General features: G+C 38.6%; 2 protein-coding genes across 7 annotated transcripts; both read left to right on the forward strand.

The window, feature by feature from the left end:
- The first annotated feature begins 362 nt into the window (after window positions 1-362).
- Window positions 363-6,525, forward strand: CASP7 (caspase 7). The gene is made up of 6 exons (XM_019617978.2): window positions 363-366; window positions 1,636-1,806; window positions 2,772-2,900; window positions 3,378-3,553; window positions 4,115-4,252; window positions 4,904-6,525. Exons 1-6 carry the CDS (start codon window positions 363-365, stop codon window positions 5,126-5,128), a joined length of 843 nt encoding a protein of 280 aa, XP_019473523.1. The 3' UTR covers window positions 5,129-6,525.
- A 1,918-nt stretch (window positions 6,526-8,443) lies between these two features.
- PLEKHS1 (pleckstrin homology domain containing S1) lies at window positions 8,444-24,812 on the forward strand. 6 transcript variants are annotated; one of them, XM_010714806.3, is made up of 17 exons: window positions 8,444-8,585; window positions 8,698-8,848; window positions 9,730-9,888; window positions 10,122-10,236; window positions 11,411-11,472; window positions 11,578-11,684; window positions 12,179-12,313; window positions 13,266-13,338; window positions 13,817-13,924; window positions 14,615-14,710; window positions 18,093-18,200; window positions 19,203-19,318; window positions 20,804-20,986; window positions 21,091-21,192; window positions 21,656-21,791; window positions 22,544-22,632; window positions 24,216-24,812. In XM_010714806.3, the coding sequence occupies exons 4-16, from the start codon at window positions 10,200-10,202 to the stop codon at window positions 22,610-22,612; spliced, it is 1,332 nt and encodes a 443-aa protein (XP_010713108.1). In that variant the 5' UTR covers window positions 8,444-8,585; window positions 8,698-8,848; window positions 9,730-9,888; window positions 10,122-10,199; the 3' UTR covers window positions 22,613-22,632; window positions 24,216-24,812. The 6 variants fall into 6 exon arrangements, with proteins under 6 accessions (XP_010713108.1, XP_010713103.1, XP_010713107.1 ...); XM_010714801.3 differs by having other exon boundaries at window positions 20,801-20,986; window positions 24,216-24,811; XM_010714805.3 differs by having other exon boundaries at window positions 20,801-20,986; window positions 24,219-24,811.
- The last annotated feature ends 1,861 nt before the right edge of the window (window positions 24,813-26,673 follow it).

Raw genomic sequence — 26,673 nt, forward strand, 5'->3', positions numbered from 1 at the left:
GAATTTTCTTTTTTTCTTTTCTTTTTTCCAAAGGGTTGTCTTGTGATGTTGGACTAGGGGGAATTTTAGGCTAAAATAAGAATCCATGATCTCTTTGAAACCCAAATGTAATATTAACATCATGGAGCTGTGGATAATTCTTTAAAATGGTTAAAATCTTTTCTTGAGGCGAAGCATATATTTAATTATTGCTCTCAGAGCCCTCAAGAAGCAGTATGTAGAGAGAATACCAATATTTGTGGTTTGACAGAATAAAACCCTGTACTTTAAGAGTATCAAAGACAATCCTCAAGTAGGTACAATTCAAAATCTTGTTTCATAGTTTCCAAAAGAATTCTAAGAAGGGAGATGACAGTCGGATGATGGGTAAAAAAAGAGTGTAGAGAAAGCCTGCCAGATGCAACTATTTAATTTGGTCACTTATAACAGAGCATGAGGTCACTCAAAGATAAGAAGAAACTGTTTTAAAATTGAATTGCCATGGCATTTGAACATAATGAATCATCTGGAGATGCTTTATTATGGTTTCCAGTTAGTCTTGCCCTTTAGTAATAAAAAATAGGACACTTGGAGACTCCAACAATTGCTAGAGACAACAATTGTTAAATCAGGAAGATAAGAATGTACATTTCCTAAACAACATTTCATCAATCCACAGCAATCTCATCTCTGAAGACTATTAGTGAAGCAAATAGCTTAGGTAATTTTCTAGAAAGATGTCGAAGTGAGAATAGTGAAAGTACTTAATTGACATTATGGGACAAATCTAATTTTGTTTAAAAGAAATGGTATAGTACAGTTGGTTGTGCTGACAAAATAGGTTATGTTTTCCTCTCAGACTGCAGCAATAAGTACTACTGGAAGCAAGATGCTGATACCTTCTTCTGCCCTTTCCCAAGTATTGTTTCTAAGCAGGCCTGCTCCAAAGCTTGCTTATATTTCTAATGTTTCATCAGAGCCTTTGAAGGCTTTCCCTGGCTTCAGTTCTGCTTGTGGAGATCACATCAACATCAGAAGTCACTTGGCTGGACAAAAAATTCCACCTCTAAAAGCAAGCATTACTGAGTTCCTCATGCTTGTACTTCAGGTGTGCATGCAGGTTGTCATGGATTCATTCTATAATATTTAATTTAGAATAAATTGGTGGGTAGAGTCCATGCTGTCTCTCAGCATCTTTTTCTAATTCAGTCTAAGACTCCATCGTGTAGCAGAAAGATCAGTGCACAGTTATATTAGTGGAGAATGTTTATAGGATAAATCATATATCTTCTCATCATCCTTGGAATAGTTATTAAGGAAGATCTGTCTGGGTTTACATGAATCACTTAGTAAAATTAAAACAGTTTTTACGTCCAGAACCATAGTTTGCAAAAGGCTGCTGCCAGCCTGATACTTGGTCAAGGTCTGCACGTATTGCAGTTGACTGCAGTTCACTCAGGGGTGATTTTACCATCATCTGTGTATCCAAATACTGCATGGAAATCATGAGACTTAAGCAATGAGTTAATATCTCTACATCTCTGTATGAAATATGAAGGAAGAGAAACATAAGAGAAATAAAAACATCAGGTAGTGCTGCCCCAGTGGCATGAGTTAAGATAAATAAGCACCTTGCATGTGACTGGTCATTAACAGTTTTTTCATTTGATTCACACAGGAAAAAGAAGAATGGAGAAGAAGAACAGCCAAAGTCCTCTCTCAGTAACCAGTACCGAATTGTTACACCCACATTCCAGTATAATATGAACTACAAGAAAGTCGGCAAATGTATAATTATAAACAACAAAAATTTTGAAGACAAAACAGGTAACATTCTTTGTCCTGCTTGAGAAGGGAGGACGGACCACATGACCTTCTGAGGTCCTTTCCAACCTAAGTCATTCCTTGATTCGATGACACTTATTACAGATTGTAGAATTTTTATATTTTCATTAATCAATAAACCTGTTATTTTTAGGACATGGAATTTTAATGACCATATTCACTTTAAGTAGTTGTTCATACTATTTGTTCCTGTACTTTAAAACTTACATCAGAGTAGCTCTTTGCAGCTCTTCTGCAGTAGGTGGTTCAAAAAGCAAGTCAGCTTGTTCTGCCAACTTCCAACTAGATTTCTGTCCTAGAATTTAAGGCTGTATTGTTAAAACCTGAACTTTGGTATCTGCAGCCCGTGTTATAACTTCTCTGTCTCTGAGCTGCACCTAATAGCTATAGCTGCACTACAAAAGCTAATAGCCATAGCTGTGCTCTGTTCACAATCTGGTGTCAGCTGCACTTTCCAGATTGTGTACAGTTTTGAAGCAGACAGGTATTTGTGATACAGCCAACTTTGTAGGCTTTTTTTTTTTTTTTCTCTACAAGTTAGGCATACAAATTAAATGAAGTGCTTATTCCAAAGAATTTACGTCAACTTCCTTTACGGGGGTATCATGGGGAATCTTTTTTAACAACTGAAGTGCTTTGTGCATATGTTACTCTGCATAACCAAAAGGAGATAGAATTCTCCACAGAGGTCCCATGTTGCAAGATGCTGGAGATAAACCAGCATTTTTCAGCATAAAATACATGTTCACATTGGACCTTGCATTATTTTGCATTAAAACAAGACTCATAGTTTGTTCTGAATGCCAAGGATGTTGTTAGAGGATTGTTTTAAATTCAATGTAATCATGACATTGTATATAAATTAAGAACATAAAGTTGCCTTTGAACATATAAATTATTTTAAATTGTGTAATGTGCAATCAACTGTACTATTTCTTTTCTGATAGGAATGGGTACACGCAATGGCACTGACAAAGATGCTGGAGATCTCTCTAAGAGTTTCAGAAGCTTAGGTTTTGATGTTCACACATACAATGACCGAAGCTGTGAGGATATGAAAACACTACTGAAACAAGGTAAAAATTTAGAATTATAGAGTAATTTATTGTGTAAAGGACCTCTGGAGGTCACCTAAGTAATGCTCTGCACAGAGCAGGTCAGATTAGAACAGAGTGCTTTGGCCCCACGAAATGGAATTTTCTCTAGAGAAAGATTCAATTTCTGAACAGATTAGCCTTAATTCCCCAACTCCTCCTCCTCCAGTGTAAATTCAGAAGTGCATAGTTTTGTTGTCATGGCAGATGACAAATCTACTAAAATAATTCCGTATAGTTAAGAGTTCAGCCTGTTGAATCAAGTGGGCTGAACTCTATGTTCATTTATTCAAGTTCATCACATTCTTAAAAATTGGGTCGTGTTATCTTTACCTTCTCCTTTTTATGACTTCCAGTAGAGGCCCACTCTTCATTTAGTCTCAGAAAGATGTGTTTGATAAATATAATTTTCCATTTAAAATGTTGCCTCCTTTTGGCTAAAAAGTATTTGATTTGTAGCTGCTGAAGAGAATCACAGTGATGCTGCTTGTTTTGCCTGTATCCTTCTAAGCCACGGGGAAGAAGGTCTCATTTATGGCACCGATGGACCCATGGCTATCAAACACCTGACTGCACTCTTCAGAGGAGACAAATGTAAAAGCCTGATAGGCAAACCCAAATTGTTTTTCATTCAGGTAAATATTATATCCTTCTGCTGCAGTGGGGAAAACATATTATGTCATTTGTCTTGTCATGAAATGCTCTGAAAGTTATCTTGCTGAATTTGGTAGAGGTTTTGAGGAAAAAAACAGTGTGGAGAGAAATTAAATACAAGTGACTTTTATCTTGTTTGCTTTTAAAAAGTGTTTTACATGCAGGATTCTTAGATGTAAAGAACATATTGCAATATTCCTCATCCACTTTTTTACCACACTTTGTGCTGGCTAATATATGAACTTCAGACCATAGAGATAACCTCCATCTTGTGCAGACAGAGCTGAAAACAGTATGTGATTATCAATAGAAATAATTCTGTCCAAGTATCTTTGGATAAAGGCTGTGTCTCCAAATTACTGCATTCTGTTCAATTCTTCAGTCTCCCTGAGTAGCCTTATTTTCTATTTTCTTGCCTCTTATACATACAGAGTACTGCTAAAAACTACATTCATTTAAAAATGTTTTAAAAAAAACAACTTTATGAAACACCTCATTTCTCCTTACTGGTCAAGTTCTCTTTATCTTCACTGCTGTTTCAGGCATGTCGAGGCTCTGAGTTTGATGAAGGTATACAAACTGACTCTGGACCTGCAAATGACACTCTGGAAACAGATGCCAATCCTAGATACAAAATCCCAGTAGAAGCAGATTTTCTGTTTGCATATTCCACAGTGCCAAGGTAAAAAAAAACAAAACGGGGGGGAGTAGTAGAGGCAAGAAGCCTAAAAATTTATCCTATCTTCAGTTGCCAATCAACATTTCTCATCCATAATAGTTACTCCAATAAAACATGTTATTTTTACAGAACTGGCTTTTTCTCTGCCCTTATGCATCACAGCTTCAGTAGTGATGGACAAAATGCTAAGACATGGTAAATGGTTTGGCCAGCGTGTTCCATTTACTGCTTTTACGATGAGCTGAAACAGGAGGAAGCCCAAATCTGTCAAAAGATGACAAAGGACAGGCATTACAGATGGCAGAGGAAGGTGATACCAGCCTTATATAGGCTAGTTTAGTAACTATGTTGAATTTAAATGCAAGAAGAGGATGGCTATAGCATGAACCTTTGCAAAAATATGCTTTATGAAAAAATAGAGAATGGTACCTTAATATGCTGAAGGTTGGAGAGGTAATACACATTATTTTCCTCATCAGTGAAACAAGATTTGTGAGAGGAGTAATAAGAATTGAAGTTTTTGTGTGCAGTTACTGCTTATCCAGAATCTTTCACACAAACTGGTACATTTCTCTCTGATGTTCCACACTTCAGCACAAAGTCTTAAGAAGGAAGAGGGAAAAAAACACATTTTTTTATCTCTTTTCTGTAAGGTTATTATTCTTGGAGGAATCCTGGAAGAGGCTCTTGGTTTGTGCAGTCCCTGTGCTCTGTGCTAAATGAACATGGAAAACAACTTGAGATCATGCAGATCCTCACACGGGTCAACTATGTGGTTGCCACGAATTTTGAATCACAGTCTGATGATCCACGCTTCAGTGAGAAGAAGCAGATTCCTTGCGTAGTCTCTATGCTCACTAAGGAACTTTACTTCTGAAAGCATATTTTAATACAGCCAGTAATGTGAGATCGGGATAAATTTGGGGGTGAAGATTTGATTATAAATTGCAGTAACACAATTTTTAATAACAGAAATGTAATGACACTAGATTTACGTATTGTTTAAGCTCGGTTACTTGACAAATGGACAGTATGCAATATTTTAAAGACCACCTAAATGCTGTGAATCAATCCTGTAGCTAATTTCTAATTTGTATTAGAATCATAGAATCATAGACTCCATGATTCTATTACAAATAATTTTGATTTCTCTTAGTGTAGCTGTCTTGATTTAAGGGTGTTGAAGATGTTTGGAGAGTCAGTTACCTGACCCAGAAAGGTTTACTCCAAAAAACAGATTGTAAAGTCTGTAAAAAAACATATCAATGAAACTCCATCTTTTCTTCCACTGCAATCTCATGGAATAGTAACTTCCTTAGAAATTTCCAAAGACCATCATACAATAAATATGTCCAGAGATTAACTGACTTGTAGCTATTCAAAAGGGTGCTTCTTAGTCTAATAAATTTATTTCCATTTTAGAACACTCTTAACGAAGAGTAATGGATGCATTGTGCTTAATATGGATATCAGTTTAGTTATCATTCTAGCATAAGGTAAATTTTATTTGCAGATGATTCAGATGAATGGTATGAAAATGTATCAAACAGAAATATTTTCATTTTGTTTTTTCGAAAAGTGGGCAAACTAACTAGATAACACCTTAATAAAATACCATTATGAAGATTTTTGCAAATGACAATTAACTGAGAGAACAGCCTGACACAGTAGTCGTGCAGTTTCTCTGCTTGCAGAAGTAAGAACATCTGCATGTTGATTCATAAGTTTTGAACCCAGAAAAAGTTAATGTCTAGACTTTGTTATAAAACATTAAAATTTAATGTTGAAACAACAGAACTATGTATTCCAGTAAGAAACGCACGTTTAGATTTAACTTTTATCCTTGAGAAATTTCACCAAGACCAGAAATACTTACTTGATTCAGAAACCAGAAGTGCCTCTTTAGTTAATATATTGTCTTGATTTTGTGTTTTGGAGTTATGTCAATGATGCTTACATTTCTATTTTTTATATTCTTTTTAAATATGATAGCTAGCTCAAAAAAGTAATTTTAATGATTTGATTAGACTGATAAATGATAGGTTATTTGCCCCTTTCCTAGTTAATGTACTCTTACTTTTTTTAAATCTAAGCAAACAGGTGTATGCCGAGTTACCTCTTTATTAAGTATATTTTCTTACAGGAAATGTAGCATAGCGAGGCATATCTTTTTCATAAGTCAAATTTACAATTGTTTGAATTAAATAAATTATTGTTTTGTGGAAGTCTTGAGCATAATATCAATAAAGACCTGTTTTTTTAATTTCCTATGAACATCTGCCTGTTTGTCATTTGATCTGGTGAAGTGAAAACCAACCAAAATACATCCCAAAACTTTTCTCAGTCTTGAATGTTGGTCTTCTGCATCTTTATCAAGATGAGGTTTCCTGTGTCAGATGGAAAGTAGTTTGGAAGTATAAGCTGGCATTTGATTGTTTGGGTTAAGCAGGCATAGAGTAAACCAGAATCACTGAAAAGATTTTAATGGAAATCTCCTGATTTGCCAGCCCTTAATCTTGCCCAGTGCATAAAGTGTATACATTACTCTGTACGGTGCTCTAGCAGTACATATGAAAATGTTCTTACTAGTCCCTGCAAACAGCTCTATCTTAAACCGTTTTCTAGCACTGGAGAAATACCAGAAATGTTTTACTATGAGAAATGTATCAATTCAACATTTTCAGTATTCAGCTCTTACAGTTCACTGCAGTTCATTGGTAGATTTTTACTAAGCTAACAAAGTTACCCTGACACCTGAACCACCCTTTCATTCAGGTACGTTGTGGTTCTGAAGCCACAAAGCCTTGGGAACAAGCAGGGAGCAAGTAGGGGTTCTGAAACAGAGCATTTGAGGTTTATGAAATAATACCAGGAAATGTAACAGCATAACAGTTAAGGAGCAGGCTTCTTGTGCAGTTCTTTATTTATAAAAGTTGTTTGAGAACAATCTTTAATTACTTAAAAAACTATTGCCAATCTATCTTTGCTCAGAAGCACTGCAAAAATGTAGACTTTACCAACTTCTGTCAAGTGAAGCAAAAGGCCATCAGTATCATTCAAAATTGCTTGCAATTAAGATGGATCATTAAATACCTCTGTCCGATTGCCAGTGTTTGTGTGTATCTCAGCACTCTGTAGCTGCCTCACAAATAGTCCCTGATTCAGCTTGTGGCTGGTGAGGTTCCCTGTGGATGGTGACAAGGAATAAAAGCAATTAGCATTGGTTAGTTTACTCTAGCAGTCGGAAAAGTTTCCTGCCCCATTTGACATGATGTCTTAAAAAAAGGATGGACAGAGTGGGTCTCTACCAGATCTTGTTGTACATTTACTCTCATGAACAGTAAATACGGACAACGTGGGAATTTCCAACTAACAGGTGAAGCAGTTGCTGTCTCTCTAAAAAGAAAGGCAAAACACTAATATTATCTGAAGCTCTGAAGCTCTCTAATGCGTCAATCAAATAGGTATTATCAGGTTTTAAGAGATCTCGCCAGGTAGACCAAAGGTTTCCTGGAAAAAAAATGTGATAACAGAGAACAAAGGAGCACAGCAATTCTATATGCTGATTTACAAACGAAGGAAAGAAATAAAGGCTGAATATTAAGCAACCTCCAGGCTTGTCCAGTATATGAAGTATGCAAAGATCAGGCATAAAATGCATGAAGATGCTGCCAGAAAGGAAAGAAACTTGGAAAGATAACTTTGAGAGAAAAACATAATTCCCTTGTGTAGGGGCCCATGTCTCTGCTAGATGGAGCATTACTTTAGATCATGTCCAAGAAACATTAATATTATTTAGCCTGCAGGAACACGTTCAGAGAAAGGAAGCCTGACCCTGTGTGACTTGAGCAATGCCAGATGACTGAGTTGTGACTTATAAGCTGCAGAGCATTTTAGTTTATTTCCCATTCAAATTTAAAAATCTTTTTCGTCTAAAAGCATTTATGTTATTAGAAGGAATAGCTGAACAGCTGAAAATCATTATCATTAATGATATGCTCGATGTCTCTGGAGAGAATGCAGAAAGTCACCTATAACCAGGACAGACATTGACCCTGCAATAAAAGTACAGTTAGGACGTAGGTAGGGTAAGAAAGCCCATTCTACTTCGTGTTTTTTTTTATTTAGTAATCTAAACTTGGTAACATTTTATGGCACTGCATGATCTTTTTATGGTTCTTAATGTTACTTTCTCTCCCAATCACGAGTGAATATGATCTCCCAGGCACAGCTCCAGGGAAAAGAAAGGGGCTATTTAGAAACCAGTTTAAAAAAATAAAAAGTATTTCCAGGCTTTTTTCCTCCTGCGAGACATTCATGGCTGCCACAAACAGGTACTTTTTAACTGTTTGTAAGTGAATATTAATCTGGATTTCCCCTTCCAGAGCAGTCTTTAATTTGCTTCTCCAGGCAGAAACTGGAATTTCCTTCTGGGTCATATTTCAGGGTGTTTGTGTTCATACACCAGCTATAAGTCAGCAGTCACAGTGCAGGGCGAGGACACGTCGTCTTTTGCTGCAGAAAACAATACAGGAAATCTGGAAATGTTTGATGGTGCATTTCTCTAAGACCTTCTACGCTAGAAAGACATTCACCTGTAAGTATTAACACACTTTGTTTTCCTGATCTTGGCATTATATTTTTGAAGGTTTATACTTGTGCACTTCTTACTCATTTGCAGCACTTTATTGGCATTTTGACTGAAGTGCCTTGTTGCTTTTCCAAAAGGTTGAAATCATCAAATCTCTGAATGTCAGGTATACAAAAATCTGATGGGGTATAATCACAGAATTGGCACTGTTTGTTCTGAATTAAACATAATGTGCTTAATAGGTTGCTTCCACTGAAATGAAAAAATGATTAAACACAAGACATAAAACTTCTTTTCCAAAATGCAGTGAGGCAGCAGTGATAAAAGTTTGCTGTAATCTCATCTTTCCACCTGGAAAGATTGACTTTTACTGAGACCTAGATGAGACTTTTATCTTGTTACAAGCTGTTGGAAGGCTGCTTTGAGAGTTGTATCACTTGCAGTCAGAGTGACTTTGTCACTGGAAGGAACATTACTTTGCCTCTCACTGCAACCCCAGATGTGTTCCCTTACTACTGACGTTAAACATCTGACTTTTTGTGCAGCCGTTTTCAGTTTTGGAAATTATTTTTGTCCTTTTTTATTTATTTTGGTAAGGAATAGATGAAAAACCTAGGCATTAAATTTTGTTACAGTCTGTCTCAGCTACTGTACAACCAACCAAAGAGTTGTACAAAGAGTTCTCCAAAAGAAGCAAAGCTGTACTAATTTCCCTAAAAAAAAAAAAAAAGCATAAGCAGAAATGCTCTACAGAGTTCTCCAGCAACAGTTGTTCCCATTTACAGCAGAGTATTGCCTGAAAGCCCCCAGTCTGAGTCACGTCAAAGTAACTAAAGCCACTTTTTACCTTCTGAAAGATGCACACCACTGTGTTCTTGCACTTTCAGGGCACACAGAGCTTATCTCGCTGCCAAGGCAGCATCAGAAACAGGTGCGATGCAATGTTCCTAGGGTACAGCTGGGGAGGCTACTGCAAAGAAAGGGGCAAAATGCAGTTCTGTTGGCAGGTCTCTTCACATCCTGAGCAAATCATCCCTCTGAATCATGTAAGTTAATAAATTTTGTAGTGCCTCATTTTATATTTATGATTTAAGAATAAAATACAACACTATAGCATATAACATACAATCTTATTTTATTATAGATAGTAATATATTTAAGTGAATAACAACTATAGTTGTATCTGTAGTTTCTTGGGGAATTTTTCTATCTTTAATTTCCTATAGTTTAACCATGACTATGAAAACAAACATTTCTGAGATATTTGTTATTTTCTCAGGCAACCACGCGTTTAAGCAAGAAAGAATGAAAGGAATTAGCTTCAACATTTTTACTTCCCTGTCTCAGTAAAAAAATAATGAGGATGGCTTCAAGAACTGGAAAAAACTCTGAAGGTACAAAATTTCATTTACTAAGATTTGTTAGCAGTAAGATTGAATCAGGTTGCAAAACATTCTTTTCAATATTTGATACTATTCTCTCTTGCCTCCTGCTCCCAAGTATTTTGTTTTAAATAGTGAAAACAGTGTACTGTAATAATTCTACTCTCCACTCCCTCCCTTAAATCTGTCCTAAATGCAGCGTTTCCGTTACAACAGAATCTTTCTTGTATCTGAAACAGATTGGACTGACATTTCTAAAAACATTAAAATCCTTAAAAAATTAATTGGGAACTGGAAGATATGTCAGTAGCTCTATGACACTAACAATGAAGTCTTACCTCCACTGAAGTCAGTAGTAAATGGGTCTCAGAACCGAGTGTTTCTCTCCCCAAACTTGGATGTTGATATATTACCATCTTTCCCAGAACTTGCACTAGACTGTTGGAGGTTGACTGTCCTTTCTTCAGTCACTGGATTCTTTAAAAGTGTTAACATCTCGTATCGGGCTTCTGGCTTAAAAAATGGAATGAGATTGGCACTCCTTTCACCAGGTGTTAGTAAACTGAGCTGTTGATCAGAAATCCACCAGTGGTGAGAAAACATGAATGTTACACTACCCTGTACATACAGGGTATGTAGGGTGGTGAACAAATATATTCACATATTTTTAACCCTAAGCTTTTAGCTTATATTTACCCTGTAAGACTTCTTCCAGTTACTGCATCATGATCAGTGTAAGATGATCTATCATTTGAGGTGTTTGCCTTTCCGTATTGAATGCCATCTACAGATTTCATTAGGGTGCCATTAACTGCCTTTCAGTTCACTAATGAGGAAGCTAAGTAAGACCAGACTCCAGAAGTTAAATAAGAACTTTAAATAAGACAGAGCTTCATGATATCTTCTAAGCCACCTCCCTCGACACAGTATATTACCTCTATCTTTTGCTGACATCTTTGGCCAGTTGTCAGCAGTAACAATGACATCAAGGAAGCAGGGCCTGGTCCTGTATTTTATAGCTTTGATTTGCGTTTCTCTTCTCTAATTGAATGTGCTTTATGGTCATTTAAGCTCAGAAACCAAGTGCTTAGCAACAATTTTAATTTCAAGGAGCTTCTTTTAAGAGATTAATTGGCAACAAATAGAGTAACGGTGCCATTCATTTCTCTTTGATTTTGCCCTGAAGGTGAAGTTTTCAAGCATGGATTCTTCATCAAGTCACCACCTCTTCATCTTATCAACTCCAAGGTACATGAACACAGATCAGTCATATTCCAGCAATCTCCCACCAAACGTCAGATACTTCTGCTATCCTAGGTTTTAACAAGAGACAAATGGCTTTCTCTTTGGCAGAATTCCTGGAAAAGGCGTTATTTCATCCTGTCCAAATCCAACAAGGGCGATTACATCCTGAAGTACCTAAAAGGAATGTACATGAAAGGCTCCATAGCTGTTGATCAGTATGTAAAACTGAAATACATCATTTTTTAATTTAAATATTCTATTACCCATCTTAATTGACCACTAATTATACAGGCACTTGTTCCTGATTGGGGTTCTTGACCAAATCCTATGAAGACAATGAAAGAGTCCCTTGGGATCTTGTAGGCCTAAGGTACAACTTACAGTGTATGATTTACAAAGGAGTTAAAATCCTAAATATTTTGATGAAATTTTATACGTTCATTTGAGCAATTGTGGTGACGCAACTACAAAGCAGACAGGTTGGTTCCGTGATCCCAAAGGCTGTATTCCTACAGTAGATGATATTTTCTGTGAAGATAATGCTTTGTACACTTATACAAAAGTAAGGATGGACTATGCCACTTGTAACGGTGCAGACACACAAACTTTCTCACCTTACAGATGCAGGGTACCTCTCACCCTGCAAAGAATAGTATGTTTGCATGCATGTATAATTGAATAAGAATGTTTCATGTGGTTGTCTTAACAGGATCATAAGTGTTGAAACAGGCATAAGTAATTCCGAAATAATGGTGATGGTGAGGAAGATGTTCAGATGCTTTCCAGAAGAGGTGATATCCATCACTACTGAAAATAGATGTTACTATCTCATTGGAAAGAGCAGGTAGGCTGAGAGATGTGTGAATGCAATGTGATATTGGAAATAAGCTAATGTAGCTCTAGGCTGCTGCCCCAAGGCATTATCCTGCTCCTTTGCAGCTCTGGCCAGCAGCTTCCACCTCTTCCTGTGTCTGAGCAACCTGGGCCAAAGTGGCTCAGCTGAATGATTCGAAGGAAAGTTGCTCTCTTCTATTGCACTTTTCCCATGCCTGGGTTAATTTCCTGCTGTTACACACAGCTGAACCAGCTGGGAGAGAAGGCTGATCTCAAAAGCAGTAGCTTGGGGCATACCTACAAGCTGCTCTGCTCACTGCAATCCAGCCTGCAGTAGGGCAGAAATTGCTACAGCCTACGTGGTCGGCTCAGTGAGGCAGGACATTTGGCACAGCACTTCTCCACCGCAGCTTCCCACTTCTTTTCTCTTTCGCAGCTACAGGTGTGGTGGGGTTTTTCTGCCCTAGGGCAGAAGAGCACCTGGTGTGTGAATTGCTGATAAGCACAGAAGCAAAACACATACCTGTGTGCCACTTGAGCGTTCTGCTCCATGCCTTCGCCCAGAAGTCACTGCTCTCACAGCCAGGCTCTATAGGAAGTGATGTAGAATTAATCCAATGAAACCCACTTGAAGCACAGAACAGAGCACATGCTTTCATGAGTTTCTCACCCTGCTTGCATTCCTGAGCCCTATTTTCAAGAGTCAGCAGAGCAGCACTACACACAGAGAATGAAGCAGAAAGCACCATTGTACCTCCTCTACAAAAGCCTTGCCATACCTTCTGGGCCAGGGCTACGCATCTCTGAGGCCAGGTTTTTCCATCCATCTCCTGAAGGGATGGTGCAGATTTTCCATGCAAGAGGCACTATTTTAGGCTCATGAGAGGAAGTAGGCGAGCAAATGGGTTTTCCCTGTGTTTTACCTGGGAATAGGTGTTAACTTCTATTGTTCTAACCCACAGGCTGGAAATAGAGGACTGGGTCACGGCCATATCTTCCATCAGGGAGGCCAAAAGAAGTGGATGCTGCCCTCAGGTGACTTGTTACTATACTTGATTTTAGAAGGAAAGAAATTTGTAATCTTGTTAGAAAGCCATGCAAAAGTAAGGAATTTGCTTGTCTTGATTTTGGCCTTGTCACCTGTCCCTTGCCTTGGTTAATCAGAAATTAATTTTCCATATAAATCCTGTATTCCAGGCTTACGCATTAAGCAGGCATTGCATAGTCTGTTTGCATGGGGATTGTTCTTACACCAAAAGCATCTCTTTGAAGAGTAAGACACATGGAAATTAGGACATGATTGACACTGTGCTACAATGAATTGTACCTTTGATGTGTCAGGATGAAAATGTGTGTGTAATTCTTACTGTGTGCTTTTTGGATCTATTTACACGCTGTTTTACAAAGTAATACACATCTAGTCTGTCAGTGCTGCAAACCAGCTGGAGACCCTGCCAGCTCAAGCTCCAGCCCTTCAGCTGTCTGTCTTACCTTGCTGTTATCTTTTCTCTAGAATAAAGATCTTGCAAATTCAGAAGTCAAAAGTCGGTCCTTCTCTATGCCACTGTTCTCAAATTCTATAGATATGACTGATTCCCTGAGAAGGCAAAGCTACCTGAAGGTAAATGGATTACCCATCTTTAATAATGAGTTTGATGCCAGGGGTGGCTACGAAATTTGATTAATATAGTTGGTAGTTTCAATCAAAAGTTCTTCAGTGCTCATGCAGTGAATGCCCAGGTGGTCTGTACTGCTCTGTACTGGGGTTCCCAAGCAGGAACAGGATGCTAACATCATCAGAGAGCCCTCACAAATGACCAGTACTGGCATGTTGGTTTGTAAGTCTGTCTGTAAGTAAAGACAGGTGATGACAGGTGCAGTGAGCACTGGTATCCATTGTCCACCTCAACTGACTGGCAAAAGTTGGTTGGCATAAAGTAGCTGCAGATTAGCTCTGACGTATCTTGAAGAAGACTTGTGATGATTGTGTCAGGAGCTGCTAGCCACACCCTTGCTGTTCTGTGCTTGTACTGTTCTTTGTCTCTCTGAGCTCTAAAGTCTAGTGGGGAAGTTCAGCCCATTGCTGTCCACTGCAGCCCACGCTTCTTGCTGTCTGTGCCTTTCAGATATTCCCTCTCAATATTTAAATAGAAAGTCTTAGTCCTTTGATGTCAGAATTAATAGCTGTCAAAGAGGCGCTGGTTTCTGTAGTCAAAAGCCATGCTCAAATAGCCTTGATGGAGGAAGCTGAATGCAGGTAAAGCATCTCCAGCTTATCTTTAGGAGTCAACATTTTTTCTTCTGTATACAGGATGATGGTGCCTCAGAAGATAAGAACAGGCCAAGTTCAGATCCTGGCCCTCGTCATGTTCAGAGCAACTCGCCACAAGGAGTTTTTCAAAGACTGGTGAGCACAACAAATAAAACTGCTCTTGACTTGCTTAGTCTGGAGAAGTGATTACTGGCTCTCATGTCACCAGACTATCTGCAGCTATAGATTATTCACCTACTTTCCCAGCACACTGACTTGCTTTTTATTATACGGGCTTCTTAAACGTAACTAGTCAGTTGCCTCATTTAGCATTGAAAATAACCTTCTGAGAACGTTTTATATAGGCTTTAAATACCCTTCGTTTACTTTTTCTTGGGGACAGTTGCTCAGTTTCCAAGCAGAGATTGCACCTTGAGGCAGCTCTCTCAAGTTTGACAAAAGACTACTCTGAAGCTGCCCTGCTTGAGGATTTGTCCCTCCTGTCATATTTCTCAGCTGTGCCACACTCTTCTAGGCTTCCTTCTGCAGCCTCTGCAAGCAGCAGTTGAATCAGAGTAATTGAGCTACAAAACAAAATCAGACTGAAGTACACCTTAAAGCTGACATTGTATCATTATAAATATGGCTTCCAGTAATTTAGTTTCCATATCTGACAGGAATTATTTAAAAAGATAGAATGATAAGTGCTACCATGGATTATTAACAAAGCGTTCTGACCTATGTTCCCTGAACAAAAAGATCTGCAGCAGTTTCAGATGCTTGTTGGCCACCCTCTGTCCTGGGTTACTGCCTTTACAGCAGCCAACAGAACTGACAGCACAATCACACCAGTGTGCAGCTAGGCAGTTGAGTATAAACCTATCTTTATTGGCAGTTTATGCATTGGACTATGATCTGGAGGAGCTGAGATACAGGGAAAGAATCTATTCTGCTATCACAGCTAACAGGACAGCGAATCACATGCTGCAATCACCATTTATTTGTACAGGCTGGCAGCAAGTATGATATAATACACTTTGATTTAGTGGACTGAAGTGAAAATAGCTGAAATTACATTGCAATGCCATGGGTTGTTAGAATAGTTCAGCTGAGGCACTGTAATTTGTGAAAGTGCAATCACTCAGTTTTGAGTCTGAGCTCTGAAATGCATTGTGTTAGCCCTTAATTTGACTTGAGCTACTGCTACACTCTTGGATGCATACCAAGGCTCTCTTTCTGCTTCTTTCCTATAAGTGTCATTTCTGTCTTATTCATTAATCCTTTATACTCACAGTGACTCTGAGAGCACGTATTGTATGTAGCTGGCCAGAGTAGGACAGGTTGACAAGGAGCATTCAAAGATAAGGAATTTGGATTTTCCTGTTCTCTTTAGCCTGAAGCAGAGGGAGTATCAGGAAGCTTATATTATTTAAGCATGTGTCATAATAAATAACCTTGCCATACAGCTAACAAGGAGCAAAAATGTTTCTGCATTTGATAAAAATATTACACTTGACTCATAAGTTTAACATCCGCTAACATCTCCGGATCTATTCTCTGCTCAGTGATGTCCAGACAGCTGACTTCCAGATTAAGCCTTTGTATTTGCTTCCTGCTGGAAGTATGACTCTTCATTTCTAGTGTCTGATTAGTTTTGCTTTTTATTGGCAGTTCTGTCATCCAGACCTTGATCTTGAAAACTGGTCAGAAGCCACTGCTCATGCAAACAGGCTTCTCAATGTCAGCTAAGTTTGGTCACATAGGCAGGGACCCAGCTACCCGGGAATGCTTTGAGAACCTGGTTCCCTTTCAACTCATGTTTTCGAGCTACCAAACTACATCTGACTCAGCAACTGAGTACTAGCTATTTGCACATGGAGCTTTTAATATCCAAAATGCATCAAAATAAGGAATCCTAATTTGCATCACACTGTATGACAGGCACCCAGACAAACTGGTCAAGAGTCTGGCACCAATACATGATGAACATGATTTTTTGAAAGAGAATTTCAGGGCAGCGTGCAACTTCTAGCCCTTTCCCCAAGGAGCCCCAAACTAGCAATTATTCAGATGATTTCCAGGTATCATTCACATTTTTTCTACAGTCAATTTCCCTCATAACCCACTTTCTCTCTAACGCCAGTACACACTGTGGTTCAAGACAGACTTAAAGAACTCATTTAGCTGTACAGCTGAGAATAATTTTAGACTGAAGTTAGCTAAACTTCTCTGGTTGTAAAACATTCAGAGGAACGTAGATGTCATCAAACTTCTTTAGGAAAACACAGTGGTGCTGCTGTTTATCCTTTTCCACTGTTCTCGTAGTCTGTGATGATGATGTGGAGAGACAGTATACACATTTGCCCAAAGAGGCCACTATCAGCAATCAAAAGCTCAGTTTGGGAAGCTGATGAGTGCTGTCTACTCTGAGATTTCATAGGAGTTGGAGGATCTCAAGTCCTAATATCACCTCCTCCTTCCCCTTTTCCCCAAGCATTAACGTGCTTGATTGACCCAAAGCCCCTGAAACATCACTAGGAAACTTGTTCATGGCTTTAGATCATGACCACAGAGCTTGTCTTCATTCCCAAAGGAGTTTGGTTATGCACTTCTTGAAGGATCATTCATTGGTTTGTTCTGACTGCTGCAGTGTGGGCTGCTTTTTATGTCATTTACACCAACAAAGAACAAAAATACATTCATCATCTTTAATTTCTATTCAATGTCAGTTTCTTCTCTTTACATCAAAGAGAGTAATTAGTTTAATTTACTTTACCTTGAAAACAGTAATATATTCTGTGGCATATTTAGCAATTATTAAAATGATTACTATGGAAACCAAGGATGTAAGTAGAAAGATTAAAAATGGTTGTATCACAAACATGGCATGGAGAATTGCATTGGGAAGCAGCAAAATACTAAGTACTATACTCTTCATTACAAGGAAACATAAAAATGAGTGATTTGTATTTAGAAAGGTTTGTGGAAAGATTAATTGCTCCTTGACTTACCAAATAGCCGCAGACTTAATAATTGAGGTATTAATGAACCTGGGAGAATATCATTCAGGACATAAAGGATTCAGTATCAGATCTTCAGCCCCCTCGACTATGTTCTAGAAATGAGAGTGAATAAACTTTCCATTAGTCAGTGAAGTCCCAAATGCATTCTTTACTTGATAATATTTAAAAACTGCTTAAAAGTGACAAATACCTCCCAATCCTCTTTCAGATTTCCCATAGATTTTTTCCTAGTGTAAGAACTTTAAGACGAATAAGAGTTTTGCCCACAAGCACATAAAAGCATGCAGAATCATACATATAGTATTCAGCCTACTTGATTTTTAAACAAAATAACAGTTTTGAACGTGAAGTCAATTGCAACTGCCCAGTTACCACAAATCTATCTAGGAGAAATACTAATACTATTGCCTAATTTGTGCATGTGTTTCCTGTGGACATTCACTAGGAAATGGCAAAATACACGTTAAACAATCCATATAAGTGAACCTGTTCAAATGAAAACATTTTTTTCACAGGATAAAACTCTGGGAAAGACTGAGGAAAATCTGTCATCAGATTCAAACGAAGATCTCGAAAAGGAAGGAGAACCTTATTACCAAACTCCCAGCAGTCTTTTAGCAAAGGTAGTTTGTTAGTTCTGAGTCCTGTTTTGTTAACAGCTCCAAGGAGACAGACACACATAAAGACCCAAAGAGGAACTGGTATGAGGAGCCAACTAATACCTTGCCACAGAAGTACGTAGATAAAGCAGCAGGTAATAAAGCTTTAATGTGTACAAGAAAAAAATGCTGAATTCAAAGGGTCTTTCTGCTAAAAAGTGGCATTTTCACAAAACATACTGCTGATTTTGTTGAAATCCCTCAGACTGACTGTTGTAAATGACTTTTGTCAATTGTATCAACATTTGTTTTACCAAAAATGAAAACCACACTAACACACTAACCACATCATTTTCAGCGTTACTTCAAATCAGTAGCATCAGTAAGTGGCATAAAGCCAAGCAGTAATTTTTAAATGCCAGGAAACATTTTGATGTGTGCATTTCAGTGTGAAAGAAGGCAGCAGGAAGAATCATACTGGTAATCTTAAATAAATACTGGCACTGAATTTGGGAGGTTCATTTCTCAGAGTTTCCCATACAGTCAGTGGTCATGAAAAGCTCATAAAGCCAGGCAGGCTTCTGCAGATGTCACTGCCTCTCTCCAAAGCCTGTACAGATAACTGAAGGGCATTAACAACTTAATTTTATCATATGATTTAAGTGCTTTAAATGAAATAAATTATATATATATATATACACATACACATATATAATATAATCTTATTGAAAGACTTTCCTAACTTAAAATTACCAAACTTTAAGTGGTCACATATGAAAATATAGCTGGTTATGTTCCAACCTAAAAGACAGTACCTATTATACCAGACAGCATGAATTTCTAAGTTTCAACCACATTTCTAGCTTGCAGTTTCTGGGAAGTGAGTTACTTGAGGTAAACCAAGCTGTACTAACTAATGGTCTTAAACAGCACAAACACTGAACAAAACAAGGTAATTGAGATTCTTTTTTTCTGTAGACAGAGCAAGAATATTTATTTCTTAACATTGTTATGTGTTTTTAACAGTGTAATAGTGAAATATCGGAGATTGACCCTATAGCTGAGCCTGATATCCCTGTACAAGAGAAGCCGTGTCAAAGGCAGCCAGTGAAGGAGAATGCTTATGAGTCAATGAAGTCACTGTAAGTAACACAAAATCATAGAATCATAGAATCACCAAGGTTGTAGAGACCTCCAAGATCAAGTCCAACTATCCTTCTACCACCAATATTTCCCTACTAAACCACGTCCCTCAGCACAATACCTAAACCTTTCCTAAACACCTCCAGGGATGGTGACTCAACCACCTCACCAAGCAGCCTATTCCAGTGCCTGACCATTCTTTTGGAAAATCAAATTTTTTGACCCTTCATTAAACATCTCCATTAAAGCTTTGCAAATTACAAGTGGTATAGCTAGAGCTGTTGTTCATAGTATTTATATCACAGTGCTTAAAGACTGCATCTTGTTTGAATGAGTTTTTCCTTCTGTCTTGGTTCAGAAATTTCAAGGGGTGTGGAAATACCAGAGTGAAGTTCAAACTCATCGCAGTGAAATTTAAGCTCACATTTCAAGTCATGCATTTAGACAGGCTCTGACAAGAGGCACAGCAGGATCTGTTGACTGATGCTTAATCTAGGCCTTAAGGACACAACAGCACACCACAGTGATCAGATACCTCGGCCAAGTTCCAGCAACAATTCAGACAGGCTCCCTGCAAAGAAAACTGTATTAACTAGTTAAAAAAGGCCTAAGACTTGTGGCATTAGCTCCTAGTTTTTCCAGTAGGATGCAATGTTAGCCCTAGGAGGTCAACTCCTTCCTACCATTTCCCCAAATAAAGGTCTGGTGCTGTGTACTTTGAGGGTGTAGTATATTTAATATGTCAGAAACAAAGACCTGAATGTTGCATTGCAGTTGTGGTGTCACCAGGAAACTTTACAACCAGTACGATACAGTGTGGCATGCTATAAAAATAAGTGCCTACGTCATAACTGCATGACAGTAGTGAGCCAAAGGGTTCGTCCATTAGCTGCTGGCTATGTCCTGCCACCTACAGACAGACAGGTATTATTTCACATAGTGGGAGGCAGTCAGAAATGCAGGCCCAGAAGACAGATTATTATTACAATTAATTTGTTCACCTGCATTTTTAGGAGTCTTTTTGGAGGAGTTCACTATACAAACGAGCCTCTGACACTGGATTCAATATGCTACTAACCCATACCTTGTTCAAGGTGAATAAGAGAGTTGACTACAGGCATTATAAGCCTTATCAAATAACCCAAGTATTCAAACCTATCTGAGTCCCTCAGAGGACAGCGTTACATCCCCACAAAAGGTGGTAAAGCCAAGGGCAACAATCTGTACTCATTTCTTTCTAAAAGTATGTTGTTAGCTGGAATGCTTTGGGCTAAACAAATAGTCTTTAAATACTGAAAAGGTTTATTTTAGGATTTACGGCCCATTTTTAGAAGGACAGTTTATTTTACCTAGCCATAATTTTGCCCGCTGGATATTCTACAAGAACTTGTTATTCTTTTCTTCACTGACAGCTACTTGATCCAGCAGGAGTGTCTGGAATGGGTAAACCAGTTCATTTTTTATCACCATTCCTTTTTCAGTAGGCTAACGTGTAGACACAACAGGCTCCATTCTCCTCCCAGAAGCCTGGAAAACAGTGCAAGTCCAAGCAACTTGGAAGCAGACACAGATGTAAAACTCCCAGAAAGCACCACACAGCAGCCTTTCCTCAAAAGAAGGCAAAACTCATCACCACTTTCAGTGGTTCAGTTGTCTATACTGCTCAGGTAAGTGCCTCCCCCTTTTCTTGTTGCTAAGAAGACAGATGTGTCTTTGGATTCCACTTAAGAGTGGTAAAAGGGTGCCTGATCTCGAATATTTTCTCTCACAGTCAAGTTACAGATAAGACACAACTGCAAGAATTGGATATTTTGGTCCCCCTGGCAGATATTAACAGTTACCTAAAACTTACTGAAGCAGCAGGACAAATATGGTAAGTCCTGGATCTTGGGCGATGGTGAGTGTCAAGTGTGAATGAGTGACACAGTCAGTGTAGGAGTAGAAGCAGAATTTTGCAGCATAAAGGTTCAGTCAGGAGAGCAACAGATCTCTGATCCTTGCAATTGTACCATAAATATAACAGACGCTAATAAGTTTTAATTTCAGCCTCTTGAAATGCTTTGGGAAATTTTTTTTGGTCAAATGCACAGCACATACATGGACCAGTACCAAGTCTAGCCCCATTTTCAGACTGGAATCCCCAGCTCTCTCTAGTGATGCTGCTAGCATCAGTCTAACTTGCTACCAAGATCAACAAGATGTAAAGTCACGCAGTCCATGTGTCATTTCCAGAGGGCGGTGCCATAAATGCAATCCTGTTTTCTGTTCTGTTAACAGTAACCGGTAATTATATATCCCTTATGACTCATTTGTTGTCTGTCCTCCATATATGTTAGTGTCTCACAGTGGACGGGTCCTTGCCGACTGGGATGCTTATTTAACCATGGAGACCATATAGTGGCTGTGAATGGTCTGCATCCACAGAACATGGAGGAGGCTTCCTTGTTCATCAGCAGGTCCACACAAAAGGAGGTACACTTGGCTAACTTCAAAGTGACAGTTAAATGAATTGCACTAAATGAGAAAACAAGATGCTTCTTGCCTCTCAAATGGCTTTAGTCAAACCAGTTCATCCTGTTTTGACCATGGTATGAATAACCTCTGCACCAAACAGTCCCTCAACATTACTCAGGGTAGCACTTCTTAGTCCTGTGCTACCTGGGGAATGGCAAGATCTGCATTAATGTGTTTGAGGTCTTGATCTGAAAGAGTCTGCATAACCCCAAACTTAAATTAAAGTTGCTTGGTATTTTTGGCTAAGGCTTGTGAATTGAAAACTTTGGCAAACGAATCACCTAGATTCCCACCTCCAGTTCCTTATTAAGCATTACACAAACTCACTGCTTGGTACTAAACCACTTTTTTTTGTTGTTTGTTTGTAAGGATGTAGGAGATTTCTAAGTGATACCTTAACACTGCAGTAATCTGTTACATGTAGATACCTATGTTTCTCTGAGATTTCAGATTTTCAGTATTTCAATACTGGAGTACTTTGAACTATACAGGAATATCTTTATATTTAGTTTTGCTGAGAAACCTGGGGTCTACAGATGTTGTTGCCACCTAAAGAAAAGTAAGCCAGTTTCAACAAGAAAAAAAACTATTAATCTCTCTAACCAGAATATTTCTTACTTAGCTCGTTACAACACAAGTCAGATGGCAGCACAAATATTTATCATTAGTAACAATCTATAAAGCAGCATCTCCTACCTTTTCTTTTTAAGGTGAAACTTACTGTATGTAGGATTCCACATTCAGATACCTTCCATGCTAAAGGCTGTTCATGTTCCTGAAAAAAGACGTCAATGATGAAGTAAGTGCCAAAGTTCAAGGGAAAGAATCAGGGAGAAGAATGGAATATGTAGCATACAGAGCTGCCAGACAGATTTTGTCATTAAGGACAAAGAACAGAAAAGACCTCATTTTATGTCTTAATAACTTGTTTTGGTGCAACGAATGGTTGTATTTTTCCTTTGTATCTATTTCTGTTACACAAGCAAGGCTGAAGGTCAAATCACTTATATAACCTTTGAAATCTATACACCTTGTAATTCAGTAGGAAGTACAGTTTAATGTCTCTGCTTGCCTCTTTACAGAATTATATTGACTTACCTCTATCTCTTAAATCAGCTAGGATTGTGGGAACAATGTTTGGAACACCTTACTCTCAGCTTCAGAAAAGCAAAGGCAAACTGAGAATTACGGTCTTGGAAGGCTGGTGGAGAGCTGTGTAGTGATTCAGGGGAGCCTCCTCTGGTGTTAAATCCCTCTTGTTACAACCACAAAAATGCATGGAGAAACAGAGTATATTTTATATGGATATGTGCACATTGGTATACATATGTGTATGTGTGTATTTACATAAATATATACAGTTAATATATGACAGTATGGCAATGAACCAAATAACAATTTCTGAGTACAGATCATTCATTCTGTTTTGCCAGATAACCAAAATAACAATTGGGTTTAGCAGGCCGAGTTTTGCTGTTATTAACTGCTGTTATATTACTGATGTAAGCTTTTATCAAGGTGAATTTGGCCAAATAAAGACATTTGTCTGGCTTCCAGCTAAGTTAGTCCAAATCAAGAAACTACACTTACTAAAATCAGAGTTGCTGCCACTAACTCCAGTAGCAAATTTGATAAAGGTGATTTCTATACTGGTATTAAAATCCAAGCTAAAGTTTTTGTAAACAAACAAACAAACAAGCAAACAAACAAAAAAAACACTTTATAAAATTATATTTAGCTTGAGATGAAAACAGCATCAGTAACTAGAAAGAAACAAAAATATTTGTATCACCAATTCAGATTCCATTCCTATTCAAAATATTAATTTTCACACCGAGTGTTTCCACAGCCCATCCCTGCTTTTGAGATAAGTGTGATATGTCAATTCCTTATGTTGGGAAAGGATCATGTTTTACTATTTGTTTCAATTTTGGTCAAAGGCATAATTGTGCTGAATTCTGCATAAAGACAGAAGGAAATCCCAGTTCTGGAATAACAGAGACTGAGAATGGAAGAAAAATAATTCCTTAGGAGCCCTCCCCCAAAGTTGCTATGTGATTCCTTTGCTCCAGGCTGTTTTCCTGGACCTAACAACTCCGCTTCTGCCCTAAGGAGTCCCTGCAGAGGGGAGGGTGGCCAGGGCATCACCACAGGGCTGCTTCCAGCTCCGTAACCTCGTGCCTACTAAGGCAGACCTCTAGGCCAGAATCCTGAAATCACAACTCGTATAGGTCATAAGTATCCACTGACGACTCTCACTGAACCTTTCCTACCCGAGGTTTGCAGAAACTCTTCTTCTGAACGATAGAAAACTTAAAGCTCTCCTGTCTTGTTCCTAGACTTGTATCTCTGTATAATTAGGATTTTTCTTGCTGTTTTCAGTAGGAAAGAGGAATGCTTTATTTTCTACCGTCAAACATTCACATGATACTGATCAGCAAAACAAATACTTCCTTTTCCTGTCAGGAGCGAACTAAGAGGTGAGACAGCCTTAAAGCAACTTCCTTAAAGTTTGTGAGAATCATTTCTAAGAAGAGATGAACAAAGAGGAGCTCCAAACCATATGTGGTGGTGAGAAGAAAGAAGCCACCACCCTGGAACTTGCATATAACATTGCTGCTGAAGCAGACTTTGAGTGACACAAAGAGCAACTCTCAGCCATGGGAGAATGATACTTTTGAACAAGAATGGGCTATGAGTAGAGATATCAAGCACAAAAGGATTCCAGAATATTTCAGAAAACCTGAGAATTATTTCTGTACTTCTATAAGCAGTTACTGAAATGTTACATCAATTGATTATTATGTCAATTTGCACAACACTAAATGCAAATGATGTATGTTTACACAATGTCTGATTCACAACACTTGCTAGACATATAATATGAAAGTTAGATCAGTACAGTAAATTCTGGTAGGATGTCTGAAGTTGTCTGTGCGTGTGTAATTAATAAATACATTACCACTTTACAACACATACTGCATTCCGTAACTACCTCACCTCACTTTTCCCAATACGGTCCCTCCTCATCCACCAAAGACAATCTATAACTTCCCAGTAACTTCTAGATAGGCCACCAAACAAGTCATGTTAAAAACAAAACAAACAAACAAACTACCCTTCAAAAACAAGAACAACCTTCTGTAATATTTTTCCCCAGTCTGAAAATTTTACCCTTCTCCAAATAATCAAATTCTGCTAAATCGCTTCTAGAACCAATAGCAAAGAGAAATACCTACATGTACAACATCACCCAGCACTCATGTTTAATTCCAGAAGACCTTAACAGACTGTCTTTAAGCCCTTGCCAGCTGACATGGAGCTGCTAATCTTTTACAATCACCTGTAGCATATTATAGGTGCTGCGTTAGCAGACACTTAAAGAAGCAGGTATTGTTGTGACTTCTTGCTGCAGTATGATCTGTGCTATTAAAAATGGCCTCAGCTTCTGGCCTGTGGAGGGTTCCTGACACAGATGATTAAATGGTCATGAGCTGAAATTCAGTAAACACACAGACTAGCACATCTTTGTAAAGCACAACCAGAAGGCTGCAAATCCTGAACACATCTTGTACCACTGGCAACAAAAAGTTACAGGCATGGAAGAAGAGCTGCAATACCTGCAAGTTTGAATTGCTCTGTGCCTTCGAATTAAGTGTGTAAGAGACAAAAACCAACAGCCTGCAGGACAGACTCCATGATCTGTGTTTAATGATTAACATGCTCCTCACCAGCTGTATTTTATTCCTGTGTCTTTAGGCTCTTTCTCTAACTGTTAGTTCATGGCACGTTCCCATGCTGTACTCATTTATTATTGGCTGCTAATTTCCTCCTAAATTCCCAAATATGAATCATGCTCTTTCTACATCTCTAGTACCTTCTCCAGTAGAAAAGTGGCAACCATCCAGGAGAAAAGCAAGTCTTGGAGAGAAATTAACAGGAAGAGAAGTCCCAAAACTGATGCAATTAAGTTTTTTGTTGTTGTTGTTTTTGTTTTTTAAAAAAGCTCATTATATAGAAAACACAAAACAGACCACAAACCACACAGTTCCAACACTTCCTCTGGAGGGTAACATGCCTGAAAACCAGGGATGGGGTCATATACTGATCAGAGAGCACAAGCACAGCAGCAGAACGAGTCCAGCCAGCAAGGACTTCTGTGCTACCTGCCTGCATCCATCCCAACCTGAAATACAGACAAGCTCTCAGTGCAGTGCCCAGCCACAGCATGTAGAAATGGTGTGATTTTCAGTCCCCTTGATCTGGAGTACCCAGCCAGGCATGTTTGGTGGGGCTGTGCTTTCAGCAAATAGAAGCAATAAAGGAGAAATTGCAATAGAAAACAGCAGTGTTACCTTGCACAGAACAGAAGAGTGGATTAGTGGTGATATGAGTACACCAGGCACTAGTCAGTGTTTTGTCCCCAGTTTTCTGGGTGACCTGTGGCAGTAGAATCATAGAACAGCTTAGGACCTTACAGATCATCCAGTTCCATCCTGCCTGCTGTGGGTAGGGTTGCCACCCACTATATCAGGCTGCCCAGCACTCCAGCCAAACTGGCACTGAGCACCTCCAAAGACTGGGCATCCATCTCCAGGGACAGAACACGTAGCCTCTTACAATGACAGTGGTCTCCAGTATCACATCCAATGCTGTCAACAGCTCTCACTTCCAGAATATCTCCTGGAGACATCTCCATGAGACCGGCATGATGCAGAAAGATGGAGAAAAAGGTCAGAGCCTCACACTTCACAGCCTGGCATGCTCATTTGATTCTAATGGAGAAGCCAATCCTAGTGCCCAAAAGGAACATGAGACAGCACAGTCATGGGTGAACAAG

This window comes from Meleagris gallopavo, chromosome 8 (assembly GCF_000146605.3).
Source record: "Meleagris gallopavo isolate NT-WF06-2002-E0010 breed Aviagen turkey brand Nicholas breeding stock chromosome 8, Turkey_5.1, whole genome shotgun sequence".
Lineage (NCBI taxonomy): Eukaryota > Metazoa > Chordata > Aves > Galliformes > Phasianidae > Meleagris > Meleagris gallopavo.

What these genes read in the sequence shown, in the direction of transcription:
- PLEKHS1 (XM_010714801.3), top strand. Translation starts at nt 10,200, where the DNA reads ATGAGGATGGCTTCAAGAACTGGAAAAAACTCTGAAG. An exon ending in AACTGGAAAAAACTCTGAAG is followed by an intron (nt 10,237 to 11,410) that starts GTACAAAATTTC and finishes TTTGCCCTGAAG; the next exon opens with GTGAAGTTTTCAAGCATGGA. An exon ending in TTCATCTTATCAACTCCAAG is followed by an intron (nt 11,473 to 11,577) that starts GTACATGAACAC and finishes TCTCTTTGGCAG; the next exon opens with AATTCCTGGAAAAGGCGTTA.
- CASP7 (XM_019617978.2), top strand. An exon ending in GAAAACACTACTGAAACAAG is followed by an intron (nt 2,901 to 3,377) that starts GTAAAAATTTAG and finishes TTTGATTTGTAG; the next exon opens with CTGCTGAAGAGAATCACAGT. An exon ending in TTGCATATTCCACAGTGCCA is followed by an intron (nt 4,253 to 4,903) that starts AGGTAAAAAAAA and finishes TCTTTTCTGTAA; the next exon opens with GGTTATTATTCTTGGAGGAA.